Below are 19,147 nucleotides of genomic sequence, written 5' to 3' on the forward strand. Positions count from 1 at the left end.
GGCTACATACTAAACGGCCCTCGCATACACTCTCACTGCGTTTTATGGAGTCGATTCTCGTATTTTAAAATACATCCCTCAAAGCAGCACGATATTTGTAGCAGGTTTATTTGGTTATCAGAGTTAAAACTTTTATTTCAATCATCCATTGTACAAGCAATGGCAAAGTGGCATAAATGTGTTGATTTATTGTTAACAGGAGCAATCGTGTTTTAAAAAAATTTATATATTGGGCTTTTAAAGATGATTCCTTATATATACGTGCGAACCTTTGACTCGATCCGTGGAATACACTTGTAATATCAGAAATTTTAATTTATCACAATATTAATGATAATACGATTGTTTGCATACAAACATTTTTTATAAAATCGCCCTAAAATAAAATGACATACGATTGTCATAACTTCTAAGGTATAAAATACAGTGCTGTTCCAGAAAAATTCATACCACCCATACTAAAGTAATGATAAATGGGGGGGGGGGGTCTTGTAACGGCGAATTTCAGGAATTACAAACCGTCACTGTATCCGCAAACACTATATCCAGGTAATTTTAAAGGGTGGAAAGCTCTGAGAGAATTCCTATGTGGGTGTAGTAGGAACCTTTAATGTTTGAGAGGGCCCTCCTTATAACATAGCCGTTTCAGGCAGGGCTTCGCCACTCGGATAAAACAGATCGATATTAAAGTTCAACTAAACAACCTAAACAACTGAGTTTTTCTTATATCTGGTGAATTGCTTGTCATCACTAAGAAGCTATGCTGGTAGGGTCTCGCCACTAAAGATCGATATTTTGTCGGGGCACTTCCATACCGGCCGACTCATCGATATCCCGTCGGAACACGTGTGATCGCCTGTCACGAGAGGGGAGGAGTGTGAGTTGAACACACTGCTGTTAGGGTGGTGCAGAGTGCAGGAGCTACACGTATGTCTGTGACCTATAGGGTGGGGGAGAAAGGATTATCTAGTTCTTGATTACCTATATTAAAAGTGTTAAAACACTAGTGCTTCACAAGTGAATCTTCTATTTTAATAGAAGATTAAAATAATTGAGATTAAAATAATTGATTAAAATAATAAGATTGTAATAATCTACCAATTGGCGTACGCTTTGCTGGTATTTTTGCAACAAAGTGTACGTTTGACAGGGCCATAGTGCACTTAAGGGCAGATGAGGGAGATTAGGGTGGTACTGTACATGTGCTCATTGCCGTTACCTTGGTGACATGGACCGTGGAGAGCTGGGTCGGGGTGATGACGGTTCCTGCTTGTGAGGTGAGCGCGAGACATTGTGCGGTGAATTGGATCTGGGGGATGGCTGTTCGTTTACGGAATTTCCGGATGGGGAGCGAGACACATTTCTGTTGATTCAAAGAAGTTAATCAATATCAGACTTCCTTATGGTGTAGGTAAGAAGGTTATATATGTCATTTTTAATTAGAGGGCATTTTGGATTATTTAGAGATGCATGCATGCTTATAGAGGAACGTCAGGAGTTGTCCGTGGACCAGGGTTTCACCATTAGAGGGGAGATGGAAACTATCAATTAAATGGGTAGGGTAATAAATTTTCCGTTGGCCATGGTTTAATCAACAGCCCACCATAAGAGAAGAGAACGGATATAACCTCAAGAAGCTTATGAACATCTGCGGTTCATTTGTAATAATACCATGAACACCTCGGGCTCTTTTGTTTTCTGAGGGACGATTACTAGCGGAATTCCCTCGAAAAGGGTAGTTTCGCTGATGCTCGAAACGTTAGCGAAGTCATTGTGTTTTTATATAAGCGTACATTCCCTAGAGTAAAGCAAATACCTGGTCGGTGAGTAGGGTTCTCTTCGCGTAGCGCGGACGGAGGCAGACCTGGACAGTCCTTGAGGGTCAAGTCGCGGCGTCACCCAGTCCGACTGCCGCCTGCGTACCTCCAGGCTTCCCTCAAACATAGGTGCTCGCTTGGGCAGCTCTTTACCTTCCCTGATGACTTTCTCAAGATCTTTAATCCTAATGTCATTCCTTTCTTTTGCTTCTCGCGTGACATAGAGTTCTTTTTTTAAGTTCTCAATTTCTTTCTCCAGTCCCGCATTTTTCAGCCTGTGTGAAGTAATGTCTTGGTCCTTATCGATTAGAGCTTTGTTCTTGAACTCTATATCCGTTACGCTTCCACGGAGCTCCTTCTCAAGTCTTATGATCTTTTCCTGCTTGTTCAGAAGTTCTTTGTTTGCTTTCTCTAGCTGCTCGCCAACAGATTGCTTTTGCTTGTTTGCCTTCTGCAAGTCAAACTCCAGAAGAGAAAGCTTATCTCTCGCGGTCTGCATTTCTCCCGTCGCACTTTCCAATGCGTTTGAGCTCTGCTTATGAACGTTCTCGACATCCATCAGTTTCTCGCGAACATTGCGTAGCTCTCTTTGTAAGGCATTCTTCTCTCGTTGTAACATTTCCCTTTCTTTCTCTAGATCATCACTCTTGCTCTTCAGGGAGCCAACCTCCTCCCTCAGACTATCCTCCGCGGAGAACTTCGCAGTTTTTAACTTGTAATTCTCCACTTTGTTTTTATCGTTCTCTGCAGTGATGTTTCTCAAATCCTGGTCCTTATCCTCAAGTCGTTTCTTCAGGTTCGCGTTTTCTGTTTCTAACATGTTATTCTTGGATCGCATCTGATCAATCTGGGCTTGCTTTTCAATGTTCTCTCGGCGGTATCCCTCACTGCGATTCTGCATTTCCCGGAAATGCCGGCTGAAGTCCTTCGATTCTTCCTCCTTCTTGTCTCGATCGTTTGCAATGATCTTCTTCAGTGTCTGTACCTCTTGTTCCAGCGCCTTCTTCTGGTCTTCGAGTCTAGATGCTTGGATCTTCAAAAACTCATTTTCATTGTGTAGCTCTTCAAGTCCATCTTCACTGTTCGGAACACTCATTTCCGACAACTTATCTTTGAGTCTTTCAGACTCCTTTTGAAGGGCTTCGATCTTCTGTTGTGCGTTTTCAAGATTTGCTTCCGTTTCGGACAGCTTCTTCTGACTGATCATGTAGTCTTCCTTCAGTTTTAAGGCCTTCTCTTCTGCGCTTTGATAGGCGTCTTGTAGTGATTTTTGTCGCTCCTTATTGGACGCCTGCTCATGCTCGAGTGCCGTTAGTCGCTTGTGCGTGTTATAGAGTTCCTGTCTTACCTGGTTCTCGTGTTCTTGTGTCCTGCGTAGGGTAGTCTCAAGACTGGCTATTTTCGCCTCGTTAGAATCCGCGAGTTTTCGTTTTCCGGAATTCTCTTCCAAGGAGAGTTCACGCTCAGCTTCCAACTCGAGAAGTCTGTAAAATGAGATAATAAATCATTAGAACGTGACAAAAGCAAAACGTCATGTACGTTTTGAGTGAAAGAACTGCGAATCAACAGTTTTATATGGGCTTTTTTAAAGGTAACTCTTCATCAAAAGGTAAAAGAGGACGAGCCCCGACCCTTGATACGATCAACTAGCTTAGCTTTTCCAACATAATAAAACTTATCTGATTTTCATATGTTCACATATAATAAACTACACTGTACCTCTTTTCATTGGCCTCTGAAGCCTTATGAAGCCTAATCTTCTCTTCCTGTGCCTCATCCAGCATTGCCTCGAGCTCGACGTTTTTCCTGCCCAGCTGTTCCACTTCTGTGTTCAGTCTGTTGCGCTCGGCCTTCAGATCTCTGTTACTGCTTTCTAGTAAAGAATTCTCCTTCCTAAGTCCCACTATACGGTCCTCAAGAGTAGATTTTTCCTGCTGTAGTGCCTCTGCTGCATCTCTCTGCTGTATCAGATTTCTGCTCAGGCTAGAGATTTCACCAGTCAACCTGTCTTTCTCTTCTTTGATGGCTTCAATCTCATAATCCCCAGGTACCGCTGCATCTACGTGGTCCATCTGTACGGGGACGATCATCTGCGGCTGGACTGAGTCGTTCAACACTTTTTGCTCAGCCAATTGCTCCTGCGTGATCTGAAGTTCAGGTCGAATTCGATCATTTTCTTCCTGGACTAGATTAAGGCTAGTCTCCAGTTCCTTGTTCTGCATTTGCAGCTTAAGAAGGTCTGCTTCTGCGTCCCCCAGCTTGACTAGAGTCCTCTCCAGCACTTCCTTGGTATCCAGGAGTTCTTCTTTCAAGTTTTCATTTTCTGCCATTAGGTTATTTCGGTCTTTCTCGAGCTGGTCCAAAGCGAATTTCTTTTTGTTTGCCTCCTTGTTGTTTATCTCTACAAATTGCTGTTGGTTCAGTAGTCGGCTATTAAGCTTGGCGATCTCGTCTTTCAGAGACTCGTTTCTCCCTTTAAGTTCGTCAATCTGCCCTTGTAGCTGCGCTTCTCTTTTCAGTTTCTCCTGAAGCTCCTCGTCTAACTTTCCTAACCTGTTCTTAGCCGTCGCTAGTTCGCGGGCGGCTTCTGATTTGCTCTGCAATGCAACTTGGGTACCTGATTCGAGTTCGGATATTTTCTTTCGCGTGTCGTGAAGATCTTTACTGTGTTCGTCTGCTGTCTGTTGAAGCTCTGACACGGTCTGTTGTAGTTTTTCAGCCTTTTGCTGTGCCTCGTAAAGTTCGTCATTCAGAGCTCGGATTTTCTTTTGATAAGCGGAATTAAATGCTTCAGCACGTGATGTCTTGTTCTTAGCCGCTTGAAGGCTGTTTTCCAGGCTTGTTACTTTCTTATGCCACGTCATAATTTCATCCTTGTCAAACTTATCTTTTGCCTCTAGGCTATTAATCAAGTCTTTCAGTTCAGAAACCTGGTTGTTCTTTAGCTTTACGTCATATTCCAGCGATTCTTTAGCTCGGTTACAATCAGCAAAGTCCTGCTCCATCTTAACTAATCTTGTACGCACAAGAGTCAGCTCGTTCTCAGCCCCCTCGTGGTCGTGATTCGCCTTTTGAAGACTTGACTCAAGTTCCTGTACCCTTTTCTGCAAGGCGCCGTCGTGCTTCAATCTCGCCTTTTCTTGCTCTGCAATTTGTTTTGCCTGAGCCTGTGCGATCTTTGCCTGTGCAGCGTTCACATCACTTTGTAACTTCTTTTTCTCCCTTTCAAGGGCATCCACTTTAGCTTTCATCTCGCCGTTCGTCCTCTTCAGCCCTGCGACCTCGCCTTTAAGTTTGTCTCTCTCTTGCTGAAGTGCTTCATTCCTCGTTTCAAGATGCGCTGTCCTGCGGGTGGCAGCTATCAGGTCCATCTGCATCTTATCGAAGTCTTTCTTGGACACAAGCTGTTGGTCTTTGAAGTCTGTACTTGAAGCGTTAACTGCTACCATCTCACCCTGGAGTTTTTTCATGTCCCGCCGAAAGTTCTTAAGCACATACTCCAACTCGTTAATTTGTGCGTCCCGGTCCTCAATGGTGTTCTGAAGATTTGATATGGCCTGTTCTTCACGCTCCAACTCATCTCTATATCCAAGAATCTTTGCCTTCAAGGTTTTCGATTCATCTTCAAGCTCACTATACTGCTGCTTGAGCCACTCTGTTTCGTTCTCCTTTTCAATCAAAGTGTTTCTCAAGACTTCATTCGTGCCGTTTAAATCTACGTTAGATTTCTGTAGGTTGATAAAGTCTTCCTTAGCTCGACCAAGTGCATTCTTCTTCTCCTCGCTGTCTGCTCGTAGATTGACTTGCTCTCTTAGCATTCTCTGCATGCCTTCTTCTAAATCTGTAATCTTCATCTGCTGTTGAACCAAATCCTTCTGCATCTCTTCATTCTCAAGGTTGGATGACTGAAGAGCCAGCTCATAATCCGCGTTCTTTCGCTTCATTTCGAACAGCTCATTCTGGCTGTCATCTCTCTTTCTAAGCGCGTTATTAATAGCGCCTTGAGTTCCTGCAAGCTCTTCGCGAAGAACTTGGATTTCTCGCTCAAGTGACTTCTTCTCGTTTCTCATTCCTTCAATGATTCCATCCTTGCCACCCGCGTCCTTGGTATGTTGTTCCCATAGGGTTTGATACTCCTGAAGCTTGCGTCTTGTTTGCATAAGCTCCTCTTCACTTCTGGAGTACTTACTCAGGGCATCCTCCACTTGGTATTGATTCTGAGCTTGTGATTTCTGCATCTTCTCAAGAGTCAACTCAAGCTTGATGTTCTTGTTATTCGCCTCGTTCAACTCCTTGACAAGGCTCTCGTTTTCGGCAACTGCGGTGTTGAAACTATCCTTGAGAGGTTGAATTTCTTGTTGTGCGGAGTATAACTCTTTTTCGAGCTCTGCATTTTTCTCTTCAAGAGTGCCTTGTGTTGATTCAAGCTTAGACATGTTCACGTATAACGCCATTAGCTTATCATTCATCTCTCTTTCCCGATCTTGTGTAACTTTCAACGCGGTTTCTTTCTCATCTAATTTACGCTTGAGAATTGCATTATCCTCCTCGAGGAAGAAACTCTCTTCGCTGTTCATGGTTCCACCGCTACTCTCTAGCACCGAGACTCGCTCTGACATCCTAACCTCCTCGATATCTCTCTTCTTCACCTTAGCTTTTTCAGCTTCTTTGCGCTTCAAGTTCCGTTTGGCTCCCTCAAGATCTCCAAGCAAAGCAGCATTCGACTGCTTGAGTTCTTCAATCTGGAAACCTTTCCGGTCTCCATCTCTCTTCGCGATGTCCAGCATAGCTTTCAACTCAAAAATCTCTTTTTGCTGCATTGAACCCTCATTGTGTAATGCCATGTTGTCGTCTTTAAGATCTTCAAGTCTGTCAATAACTGCGTTCTTTTCACGTTTGACGTCCGCTACCAGTTGCTCAAGAGCGGTAATATTAGCCAAGTGCATGCGGCTTTCTTCTTGTGCGCGATCCCTTTCGTAACTTGTCTTTTGTACTCGTGTCTCCGCGTCTGATAACGCCTCCTTTATTCCTAAGATTTCGTTTTGGTAGCGGCTTTGATCTTGCTTGATCTTCTCCGAATCGTCGCGGCTCAAGACGAGGCTAACTTTCATGGACTGTAGCTGTTCTTCCAGGTAAGCTTTTCCGGCCTGAAGCTGACCAACAGAATCCTCTTTCTCGGATAACTCCTTCCTCAGCAGGTCCATTGCGAGTCGCTCCTCAATCAACAGCTGCTCAAGCTTAAGGAACTTCTCTCGGTCCGCGTTGGATCGGTTAGTGGTATCATCTAACTGCTGCTGCAAGGCAACTTTTTCCTTCACTTCGTATTCATATCTGACTTCGAGATCAGACTCACGCCCTTGCGCTTCGCGTAGAGACTGCTTCATTTCTTTCTTCTCGTGTTCAAATTTCTCTTTGAGTGCCGTTAGGTCTGCTACTCGCTTGCTCAGCATCTTGTTCTCGTGATCTCGCTCTATATTCTGTTGATGAATCTTTTTATGATCATCTTCGATCTTTGCGATCTTATTCTTGCTTGCTTGTAACTCCTGCTTCAGCCTCTCCTCGCGGGCTTTACTTTGCTGATGCAGTGTCTCAATCTCGTAAGCCTTTTTGGCAGCTTCGTCAGGTGTTTTCTCAGCCGCTTGCTTATCTCTCTCAAGGGCAGCTACAACAGTCTCCATCCTTACTAGGTGTGAAGTATTTTCCTCCAATATGCTTTCCAACTCTTGTATACGATCTTGGTGTGACTCACTTTTCCATTTTTCTGCTTCAAGCTCTTTCTTTACAGCCAGAAGTTCTTGTTCAAGGCCACCCTTGCTAACTTTCAGCCACTCTATGGCAGTTTCACGCTCACGGAGGTCCTTGAGGTACATTTCGCATCGGCGATCCTTCTCACGGATATCGTTCTGGAGATTCAGAATATCCTCCTTAGTCTTGCGCTTTTCCGCTTGTATCAGCGCGTACTCATTCTTGAAGTGGTCTCGCTCTTTTGCAGTGTTTGCAAGTTGTGCCTCCATAGAGTTCAGCTTGTAGCTTTGAGTGCTGAGCTCATGCTCCATCACGCCACGCCCATCTCGGATTCTTTTTATCTCTTTGTCACCTTCATCCATTTTGCCCTGCGCGGCAGCTAAACGCTTTTCTATCTCCTTTTTCTCTGCTTCCAGCCCGTCAGTGCGCACTTTGTAGGAGATCAGTTCTTGATTATTTGCGTCAAAGTTTTTTCGAAGCATCTTGATTTGGTAATTCAGATCGTCAATTATCTTCTCCTTCTTCTCAAGGCCTTTGTTCAGGGTCTCGTTGATTTTTCTTCCCTCCACGACTTGACTTTCAAGCGACATGATGCTCTCACGTGATCTAACGAGTTTCTTATTGGCTTCTTCTAACTGTGATGTCACTTGCATTTTGTGTTTGTGCACAGTCTCTACCTGGGATTCTAGCTTAACTATGCGCCCGCGGAGTCCATACACATCGTCTTCAGCAGTTTCTTTCAGCCTCACTGCTGTGTCAACTTCGCCTTCATAATCACCTAGCTTCGCTTCTAGGAACAAAATCCTCTGTGTCTTATCGGCGTTGTCATTCGTCAACCTCTCGATTTCCATCTTAAGGGAGGATACCTTACTCTCCAATCCATCAACATCTACTTCAAGTTCTTCTTTCTCCTTAATGGCGACGTTGTTCAGCGCTTCAAGCTCGGCAACCTTTCGACGGTGGTTGGTAATTTCATGTTCTAGTTCACTGACTTTTGCACGCTCGTGCTCCACTTCTCTGCGCATGGCAAGATCCATCTCCTTCTTAATGTTCATTTCTATGGCGCCTGCCTTCTTCACCGCCACACTGTGATCAACTTCCAGCTTCTCGCACTTCTCTCTCGTTGTCTCGTACATGTGCGCAATCCTAGTCATTTCTTCACCCTGTGCTGCTAGCTCGTCCTGAAGACGGCGTCTCTCGGACTCGTTCCGCTCCAAGAGTCCCTTAGACTGCGCTGCCTGTAACCTGGCATCGTCTAAGTCTTTGGAGAGTACCATAACTTCGTCCCTGAGATGCTCAATGGCCGCATCTTTCTCGGTTGTATCTCTTCTGAAGTCGCCCATCATCATCTGAGTTTCAATCAATTGCGACTTCACAATCTCCACCTCTTCAACGCCTTTTCGACTGCTATCTCCCCCATCGTTTAGCTTAGCGTCCAGTAGCGCCTTTTCTGACATGGTGTGCTTCAGCTCAACTTCCTGGCGATCAAATTTTTGCTGAAGTGCCATAACTTGTTGTTGATAATCAGACTTGATTTTATCGCAGAGGGAATGCGCGGCTTGGAGCTCAGAGTTCTTCTTATGGTACAACTGGATTTCCTTGTTAGCTTGTTCACGCTCCTCTATTGCAACTTTACAGTCAGATTCAACTTCCATCAAATTTTGCTGTATTCGAAGAGCTTCCTCGTGTAATGCTTGTTTCTCGTCTTCCAATATTTCAATGCGGGTTTGTAGTTTGTTCACCTCTTCATAGAATGGGTCAAACTTGCCTTCCATGGTCTCGATATTTGCGCGAAGATCCATGATGGTTTTCTCTTTGGAGACAGACTCTTTCTTGAATCTCTCCAACGTTCTTCTCGCCTCTGCAGCCTCGTTTTGTGCAGCCTGCATATCCTTCTTAAGCTTCGTCGCCTTTGCCTTTTCTTCATCCAGTTCAGACTTCAGTAAGCTTTTCTGCCTTGCGGTGTTGTTCAGCTGTGTCTCAAGCTTTGCATTCCTTGCGTTAGAAGCCGCTAGTTTAGCCCCAAGATCCTCAGAATCGCGCTCTCCACTTTGAACAGCTATCTTCAAGTCCGAGATGCGCTTCTCTGCGTGTATCACCTGGTTTCTTAGATCTTCCTTCTCTTGTATCAGCATGTTTAGCTCATGCTCGTACTTGATACAGTCGGCCACCGTGTTATCAAGCTGGCTGTGCAGGTCGCTCGCCTCGTCGAATGTGTGATTGAACTGATTCTCCATCTGCACGTGCTTGTTACGTAACGCATACAGATTATTCTCCAGTTCACTGATGGTCTTTCGAAGTCTTCCATTGTTGTGTTCCGCCTCTGATGTTTTTTCATTCGCTTTATCAAGACTATTTTCAAGGGATTGAATCTTGAGTTTGGAGCCGGCTAACTCCTTCTCCAACTCGTCTCGAATGCCTGCAAGATTCTCACAAGCTTCTTCAAGCTCTCTGTTCTTGCCATTTGCCTCGCTCAGCTCCCTCTCTAAGGCATCTTTTTGCTTTGTGCTAACTTCAGTTGTGACCTGTGTCTTGGTATACTCCTGTTTAAGGGCGTCCACTCTGTTTTCCAGCGCCTTATTGACATTCTCCAGTTTATCCAATTGCTGATTCTTAGCTGATAATTCTTCACGGAACAAGTCGAGGTCTTTCCTGTTCTCGAGTACTTCTCTTTGGAGGAGATTCTGCGCCTCCTTGCTTTTCTTGAGGTCTTCCCTGAGATTGTCAACTTGCTGTTTCAATGCGTTTTTTTGCTTAGTTACGTTGTTAATCTGAGCTTCGTACTTGGAGATCTTGAGTGAACCTCCCTTGGATTCCTTCTGGAGTTCTCTGTGAGCCTTGTCCAACTCCGCCTGCAATTCATTAAACTTCGCCTGCGCAGTCAGCAAATCATCCTGTAGCTCTTCTTTCTCTTTCTGTACAGCCAAGTAACTTGATTCCCACTCGACGACTTGATCTCTGACGCTGGACAACTCTTCATCGTCAGTACTATTATTCAAAGCAGTCGACACAAATCTTTTGTTCGTTTCAAGTTCACGGATGAGTCCCTCGTTCTTCTTCTCCAAAGCTGACTTCTCGTCCCGTAGCTTACGCACCATGTCCGTCCTGGTGCTCAAGTCTCTCTCTAGTGCCTCCAATTCCCATTGTTTCTCTGAGAGTTTTCTCTGTATGCGAGAGTAATCGTCCTGTACGCGTTTCGTGACACATCGGGACTCCTTCAGTTGCGAATGGAGCTGGGCTTTCTGTCGGAGAAGGGTCTCTACTTGCGATTTCAATCGATCAACCTGTGATATTCGCGGAAATGATAATGAATTATATAAAATATTTATTAACACAGCGGCGGATCATTGGGACCTGTAGGAACCTTAAGCAACGACGACGGTAGAAAATAATGGAATTCGGTTCAGAATTCAATAGCAGCACGTGGAAATGCGTTCTGTCTGATACATTTCAGCCGTTTTCCGTAAAACCACGACGTGAAAATTCCAAATGTCGCGGTCAATTGAAGACGCGAACGTTGAAGACACCATAAACTCCACTAACTACGTTCGTTGCTGTAGAAATAATGTCCTTAGTTTATTGTTATCTTTCTCTGACTATAATGTTCTGCTTATTTTATTGCAATTAAATCATTATTGATCGCCACGCGCGAAAACATCTTTTACGATCGCGTTGTCCTAGCTTAAGTATTTTTTGCTTAAGGTGCCTAGTGTGTGGTGGAGTACGGAGGGGGAGACTTTTCCAATTTCAAGAAAAAAGGTCGAATATTGCTATAACATAGTTTTAGGAATGGCCAGAAAGGGGAGCTCTAGTCACATCAGGCCTATATAAATCTTATCGTAAAAAGCTATCAATAATCCAAGACATGCTATGGCATAATGGTATATCAATATCTAGACTACGGTCTGGTAAGCTTTTTGGGAAATCGGATGGTGAAAAGTGTAATATCAATCAACATATTTTAGGAAGTTGGGGGGAAATTCGATCTTGGGTTATTGCCGCAATGTCGTTCTGTGAACATTCGAGAATACGTGAAAATTAAACAAATAGTCTAGGAAAAAAGGAATTATATAGCCTGTGAATGTTTGCTTTAATACATCGCGAGGGTTAGCAACTTTTTAGATCAAACGTGCTTATTACTCATACTTATATTTACGGCTAACCCCTATTCAAAAGGGCACCTAACGTACGTGTTGGAACCCGGAAATAATTAGATAAAAGTGTCCTCAGTCTTAACTGAAATCAAGTCTAACTTCGAATGTAAAACATTATTATTCACGAAACATAGCATATCAAAATGGTGTTGCGAGAAAATATCAACAACTATTAGATATTGACAATACAAAGAAATCTTTAAAAAATATTCAAACCAAATTAAGGAATGATAGTGGGTTCATTGCATCAGACAATTCATTAATAGAAACATTGCCGCATTCTCAAGATATTCTCACCGTATCAAACGAGTCTTGCTGGAGGTTGGACATGCTTTCCTCTGCAAATGCCTGAACGTTTTCACTTGGCCGGTTGTTTTATACCGCCCATTTTTGACAACGAGAAAGTGATAGCTGTCAGATTCCAATTGCTATTCATTATTTCAATGATATATAAAATCAACCCTGTGGCTTATATGTCAAGAAAATTATTAAATTCTTTGGTATTCTCATAATAAACGCTAATGCAATTGATGGTTAAATTATTGACCCTTTAATGAAAATGAGTAATCATTTTTTGTTTATTACAAATGATAAAAATCATAGCGTTGTATATTTTTAATAAGATTATTTTCTTAATCTGATAAAACACCATTAACTATTTGTTAACGAATTAATTAAACTACTTGTTGAAGACATTTACATTGAAGATTGGTGAGGACATCTCGATAATTTTATTAATTTACCCGAAACTTGAAATTCGTTTCACGGATGCAGAAATACTTAGACTCACGAATAAAAAAGCGCACTTTCGTCTCTCGGTGAAGTAAATGGTAAAACCATGTTAAAAGAATTATCCCGTTAAAGGACGCCACATAGAATGCCAAGATTCGTACTCAGGTACTTGGCCGAACTTCGGACATCACACTCAAATAGCCGACATGTTTTGTCAAAAATTCTTGAATACTGTGTCAATTGATGTTGAAGACATTAGATGCCTTTAATACTTCAAATATTCTTATTTTCAAGTGCTCCTCCTATCCATTGGATCATATTTTTCTAGGTTTTCTTTTTATCTCTAAATGATAGTTATTCCGGACGATAAAGACTGTTTTTAATAATGCAAGTATTTGAAAAGTTAATCGCGTACAAACGAAATAGATAGCGAAAGGATTTGTTCAACTTTTCGTTGCCTTCAAATCCGCAAACAGGTTTAAAAAAAGAGTGCAAATATTGGAAGCAATAATGTATCGTAAAATCAATTAGACCTTAGACACGCAAAAGTATTTCTACGAAAGAGCTGCGCCTTTTTTCAGGCAAACGGATAATTTATCGATAGCGGGTAAAACAGCGATGCCTTCATAGAAATTTATATTTAAACTTCATAGTAAATAGTAAAACCAGTATTTGAACTTTCATAGCAAATGGTATAACCATGTTAAAAGAATTATCCCGTTAAAGGACATGACGCCACACAGAATGCCAGGTACTCAGGTACTTGGACGAACTTAACAAATTTCGGACATCACACTCAAATAGCCGACATGTTTTGTCAAAAATTCTTGAATACTGTGTCAATTGATGTTGAAGACATTAGATGCCTTTAATACTTCAAATATTCTTATTTTCAAGTGCTCCTCCTATCCATTGGATCATATTTCTCTAGGTTCTCTTTTTATCTCTAAATGCTAGTTATTCCAGACGATAAAGACTGTTTTTAACAATGCAAGTATTTGAAAAGTTAATCGCGTACAAACGAAATAGATAGCGAAAGGATTTGTTCAACTTTTCGTTGCCTTCCGCAAACAGGTTTAAAAAAAGAGTGCAAATATTGGAAGCAATAATGTATCGTAAAATCAATTAGACCTTAGACACGCAAAAGTATTTCTACGAAAGAGCTGCGCCTTTTTTTCAGGCAAACGGATAATTTATCGATAGCGGGTAAAACAGCGATGCCTTCATAAAAATTTATATGGTTACGGTTTCATAGTTTATGCAAATCGTATGTTTAGAAGAGTGAAACGTAAAAAGTGTTCAAAACTAAATAGTATATTCCCAAAAATCAGGGTTTGCCACTAACCTCTGTTCTATGCTCTCCTTTGACCGACTCCAAGTCGTATTTGAACTTCCTGTACGCATCCTCGAGTTCATCTAGAGTTTCCCTGGCGTTCGCAATTTGCTCGATGGATACGTCTTCGCTTGAGGACTCTGTGCTTGGAAACCCATTGGAGGCGCATGAACCCCCGCTATCCGGCCTCGAGATCAGCTGGGACTCCATCCCGGGGGTTGTATAACCGCCCGGCTCGCTGCCCTAGGAATTGTCAAGATAAATACACGATAAACACTACGTTTTTGAGTTGAGCTTAAGGTCGAGGGTTTTGTGCTATGAAATTTGGTTTGTGAAAAACCAAGCGCTGCCGAATCTCCTGGGACAGACTGTGGTTTGTTAGGGGTAAATTGAATAGCGCAATTAGCGAATCAAATTGCAGAGGGAGGTAAGCATGAATGGAGTTCATTTCCAGCGATGTGCAATTACACCCGCTCTTTCTGGTAGTTTTTAGGAATAGACCTTATGAAATATAGATAGCTTGGGTTTTTTATAATAAGGAGCTTCTCTTGTGGTTTATCGTAAAAAAGTCACTCTAAAAATGTAAACAATGCGGTATAGAACGAAAAAGCGATGGAACGAAGAATGCAAGGAATTTAGCTAGGGTTCTTAACAATTGAGATTCTATTGGTTGGCTAAGGAAGTATTGCAAGAATACACAAAAAAAGCGATAAATTGGCAAGCTAATTCTTGTTTGGACTTTATTCTAAGGAAATTATGAGTTTGCAAGCCTGGTCAACAACATGTTCTTTATTATCTTTAATACTTTTGAAGAACACAAGACAAAAACACCATTGTTTGGATTTAGGACATTGAATAAAGCCCCAAGGAATACAATATACTCTGTCTTGTTTACGCATGAAGTCATTCTGTAAAAAAAATAATAGTGAACTTGAATACTAGCTAAGGCAATTATTTTCCCGAAGTTATAGTCAACGCAAACGAAAAAAAACAAATTTAATTACCGAACGAATAAAGGTGCAATGCAGAATAATCTTAGCGATGGCAAGCGCACACATAATAACCCTAAAAAATAGTATAAAAAGCGACACTAAACAAGTCGAACGAACACAAGCGCAACACTAAACAATCCGAACAAATAGTCCAGATTCCACTGTGTCCGCTGGTCATAGCAATATAGGACGCATAAATACATTGCGAGGCAAGTAAAACTCAAATAAGCCGGAGATATACGGAGGTTAGTTACGATTGCTACACATCGAAATCAAGCGTCACGCAAGTATTTGGCGCCAAATATAAACCTCATCCTTCAAGAAAGAAGTAAATGCTGTCAAGGTGCAAACATGAGGCTTTCAAATAGAACTCAATAGAGAAGAGAAAGCTAAGAGCATTACACGCTGGCTTGGAGTGAGAAAGTAACGAAAACAAAATGCCGCGACGAGCCTTGTGTCGGTGGGAGTCCTTTGGTGAACAGGACGAGCGGCTTAGGAACCAATCACAACGCGAGAGCGATCTACCAGCGGCAACTTTGATGCATGCACAAGATGCCGACACTTAGTTGTATAAAACACTTGATAAGAAAGGGACCGCAACTTTTTGGCAAATAACAAACTTTAATCTTGGCCTGCTAGACGGTTTCATTCGGGGTTATTTGGAAATGTTTTGTCTCGAATATTGGGAATTCTGTAGCGCGCGAAGGCCGAGGTGGGCTGGGATGGAGCGAGGGTCGAACTGATGAAATGGACATAAGTCACAGCTCTAATCTTTTCCATTAACTATTTTTCCTTCATATTATTTTTTTCGCTATTTTATGGGGTGAAGTCGTTTGTACGAAAGCGCTGCGTTTTTCTTTTTCTTTTCTTATATCAAGGGAGTGGGGGGCGCTAATTCGAAGCAGAGCGCTTATTGAAAGCTGGGATCAACTTGTAAATCAACTTACTGTAATATATAGATTTAGGCACTGCCTAAAAGCGGAGCCATTTCCATATTGGGAATCTTTGGGCAGTTTGAACAAAATAGTTTCTAGACTAGAATTTCTTTTGAGAATAAAAAAGATCCATAATAATAACATTCACCTCAGTCCATATGCTGTAAAAAGACTAAAGTGCTGTATGCTTAACCCCCCCCCCACCCACCCACTTTTTTCATACATGTAACTTGTTTGAAATGCACGGTCCAAGCTGGATTTTATTTTAACTCAGCTATTTCTCCCACCACTTCTTTTGCAGCTTAACAAAAAATATTGCTGATATTTTAGTTTTATTTATTAACAGTGCTCTGTGTAGCTTCATTTGATAGACAACTGATACTGAACAGATATTTCCTATTTTACATTTCTATAATCAAATAATCTAACATATATGTGCCTTGCCATGTACAGCATTACTCAGTTTTTTTTTGTTGAGTACAGCTTTGAAGATCAAGAGACTTCAGCAGATGTTTGCGGCAAGAGAGCCCAACATTTTGCACCCAACTGCCCAAAAATACTTATGATGAAAATTTCCATCCATTTTTAAGAAAAGTACAGGTACAGATACCAAATTGCTGGAAGATGACACTTGACAGCATCCATTAAGGAGGGGGAGGGCTTCTCCTAAAATAGTCAGATGGGGTTGTTTGTCCTATCTAAAGGGTATGAATATTAATAGTTAATATTAATATTAATAATAATTAATATTAATATTAATAGTTAATATTAATTAACTGCTTTTCCTTAGGGAGTGTTCGAAATGCTTAGAGACAGAAATTGCTTGACCACACCTAATGTGCTACCTTATGGGGGTAGGACTTACTGACCACAACCAAAGTGTTATCCCTTAGGGTTGAGATTGTTTATCCCCTTCTGTTTTAATGGGAGTCTTTTGGGTAAATGGGTAAATGGTAAACAGCAATTTTACCCAATAGCAGATATGGCGAAGACGCAGAAACTTGAAACTTGAATGTATCTATTTTATAATATCTTAAATGCACAAAGGATGCTGAATAGCGAATCAAATTATTGGTACTCATAAGTAGCTTGAATCCGACAAAAGAAGGAAAAGAGCATAACACTTGGGACACCCCCCCCCCCCCCTTTAAAAAGGAAAAAGAAATCACAGTTTTGTTTATTTTAATTGCTAAAATTTAAGGGCAATATCAGCCAAACATCAAAAATATTTTTCCCATGGGAAGAATGCAGATTGATTGAAAAGGAAAAACATATTTTAAAGGGAAGAAAGGAAAGCTAAATATTTTGCTAAAATATGCTGCTCATCATCCATGTCTTCATACAGTCGCACATCATGGCTTTTTGGATATTTCAATTTCAAAAAATGTTCGTTGTTATTTCAATTTTCTTAAAACATGAGAACAAACATAGAGGAAAACAAATGATTAGATTAGTATCCTTACCAAACAGAAACAAACAGATCAATATTGGCTTTATATGAGAAAGAAAGAGAGACCTGGAGACATTTTGACGTTTTTGTGTATTTAACATAAAATTTGGGACAAAAACAGCATAGACAGGAGATAAAGAAAAGAGAAAGACTTTGCAAGGATGATTGCGAAATGCTTTTTGTTTTTCCTCACACATTTGCCAATAAATAACAAATGAATTATCAATTTAAAAATAAGCTTAATGATACACAGTTTTACCAACACAACTGTGTTACATGAGTCAATGATGATCAAGGTCGTTCTTACCTTTAGCGTCCTTCGCTATATATTCATTGGAGTCAGTTAATACAACCGCACGCTTTGGTTTTCGAATATAGACTGATCTTTAATCACAGTATTTACAACTTATGGCATACGCCATGACCTTATATGGTATTACAAATAATCATTATCAATAACGTCATCGTTACTTAGGTAAAGTGTACTAATACACTACATCCCTCCCCTTTTAAATAAAAAACCTAAACAAACCACAAGAGCGACCCCTAGTGGTTGACAAGGTAGTCAGCAAACTTGGCTGGTGGCTTCCGCACTCGTCCGCTCCGTCTGACTTCAGGTGCTGAAGTTTCGGTTGCCATAGTAACCGCATCTGGTCCTGTATGCTCTGTTTCCGGTTCAGGCTCTGAAACTTCTACTTCAGTATCGGGTTCTGCTACTTGTACTTTCTTCGCGAACTGAACATTCCGCCTAACAGTACTTCCATTCTCCTTTGATTGCACTATCATGTCTGGACCATTAAGGTTGATTACCTTGTACTTTTCTGGTCGGAAATTTGGTTGTAATTTACCTTTTGTCTCATTCCGCATTACTACTATATCTCCTTCCTGAATGTTGCTATCCGCCGCCTTCTTGTCTGCATAGTCTTTCATCTTTAGCTTATACTCCATATCTCTTTCTCTTGCCACTTCTGGAATGGCAGCAGCTGAATAATCTAACTGTGGTAGCTTATTCCTCATTTCTATTTCGAACATCAGAGAAAAGGGAGTACACCCAGCACTTGTATGCGGAGTTGCCCTGTATGCTACTAGGAACTTCCTAAACTCTTTCTGGAGATCCTTTTTCTCTACTGTGGCTATTTTAAGTATCTTCTCTATGGTTCTGTTAGTCCTCTCTACGAGACCATTTGCCTGTGGCCACAACGGAGTAGTTGACACCCACTTGATGCCATTGCTTTTAAGGTATGCCTCAAACTCTACCGAAGTGAACTGTGGCCCGTTGTCTGACCTAAGGGCTTCTGGGTAACCAAATCTCGTAAAAATGGCAAATCTATAACTGCCCCTGTCTTAGTAGATCTGAGCAATGCATCCTCAAAGTACCTAGTGAAGTAATCAATTATCACTATAACGTAACGACCATCTGGAAGTGGGCCTAGCAAGTCTGTACTACAAAACTTCCAGGGTGATGTTGGCATCTCTGTTGTTGCTATGGGAACTGGTCTGTCATAACTAGACACTAGCTGGCATGACTGACATGATTTACACAGTTTCTCTATGTCCTTATCAATGCCTACCCACCACACTGTGCTTCTTAGACGTTGTTTACACTTGACAATACCCTGGTGTCCCTCATGAGCTAGCCTTAAAACTCTATCTTGTAAACTAGGTGGAATCAATATCCTTTTTCCTCTCAAGATTACACCGTCACTTTCACTGAGTTCTGATCTGACTGCTTTGATGCTTGTTGTACATTTCTCCCATATTCCTGTCCTAATTACTTCCTTGACTACTTGTACAACCTCACATTCATCTGAACTGGCCTTGATTTCCTGCCATGACATAGCTTCCGGCACTGCGGGCAAGGGGAGGGGGTGCGCACGCACCCCCCTGTGTACTCGCCTGAGCTTTGAGATGTCTATTAATCTTCAAACATAGGGGGAATTTTGGATGGTTTGTCTCAGGTAAATATTCATTTTTTTTGTTCAAGAGAAA

General features: G+C 41.6%; 1 protein-coding gene across 3 annotated transcripts; it reads right to left on the reverse strand.

Moving 5' to 3' along the window:
* Window positions 1-90: 90 nt before the first annotated feature.
* Window positions 91-14,148, reverse strand: LOC116601864 (nucleoporin nup211). Of its 3 annotated transcripts, none has more exons than XM_032362674.2 (5): window positions 13,794-14,148; window positions 3,537-10,846; window positions 1,817-3,301; window positions 1,220-1,363; window positions 91-856 (listed from the first exon to the last, which is right to left on the reverse strand). In XM_032362674.2, exons 1-5 carry the CDS (start codon window positions 13,989-13,991, stop codon window positions 781-783), a joined length of 9,213 nt encoding a protein of 3,070 aa, XP_032218565.2. In that variant the 5' UTR covers window positions 13,992-14,148; the 3' UTR covers window positions 91-780. The 3 variants fall into 3 exon arrangements, with proteins under 3 accessions (XP_032218565.2, XP_032218566.2, XP_032218567.2); XM_032362675.2 differs by having other exon boundaries at window positions 91-940; XM_032362676.2 differs by lacking the exon at window positions 13,794-14,148 and adding an exon at window positions 12,014-12,152.
* Between the last annotated feature and the right edge of the window lie 4,999 nt (window positions 14,149-19,147).

This window comes from Nematostella vectensis, chromosome 9, assembly GCF_932526225.1.
Source record: "Nematostella vectensis chromosome 9, jaNemVect1.1, whole genome shotgun sequence".
Taxonomy (NCBI): domain Eukaryota; kingdom Metazoa; phylum Cnidaria; class Anthozoa; order Actiniaria; family Edwardsiidae; genus Nematostella; species Nematostella vectensis.

Excerpts from the sequence above, each read along its gene's own strand:
- LOC116601864 (XM_032362674.2), bottom strand. The coding sequence starts at position 13,991 with ATGGAGTCCCAGCTGATCTCGAGGCCGGATAGCGGGGGTTCATGCGCC. Across the intron at positions 1,364-1,816 it reads GAACCCTACTCACCGACCAG|AAATGTGTCTCGCTCCCCAT; the intron begins GTATTTGCTTTA and ends TTGAATCAACAG. Across the intron at positions 857-1,219 it reads CCACGGTCCATGTCACCAAG|GCGATCACACGTGTTCCGAC; the intron begins GTAACGGCAATG and ends CTCTCGTGACAG.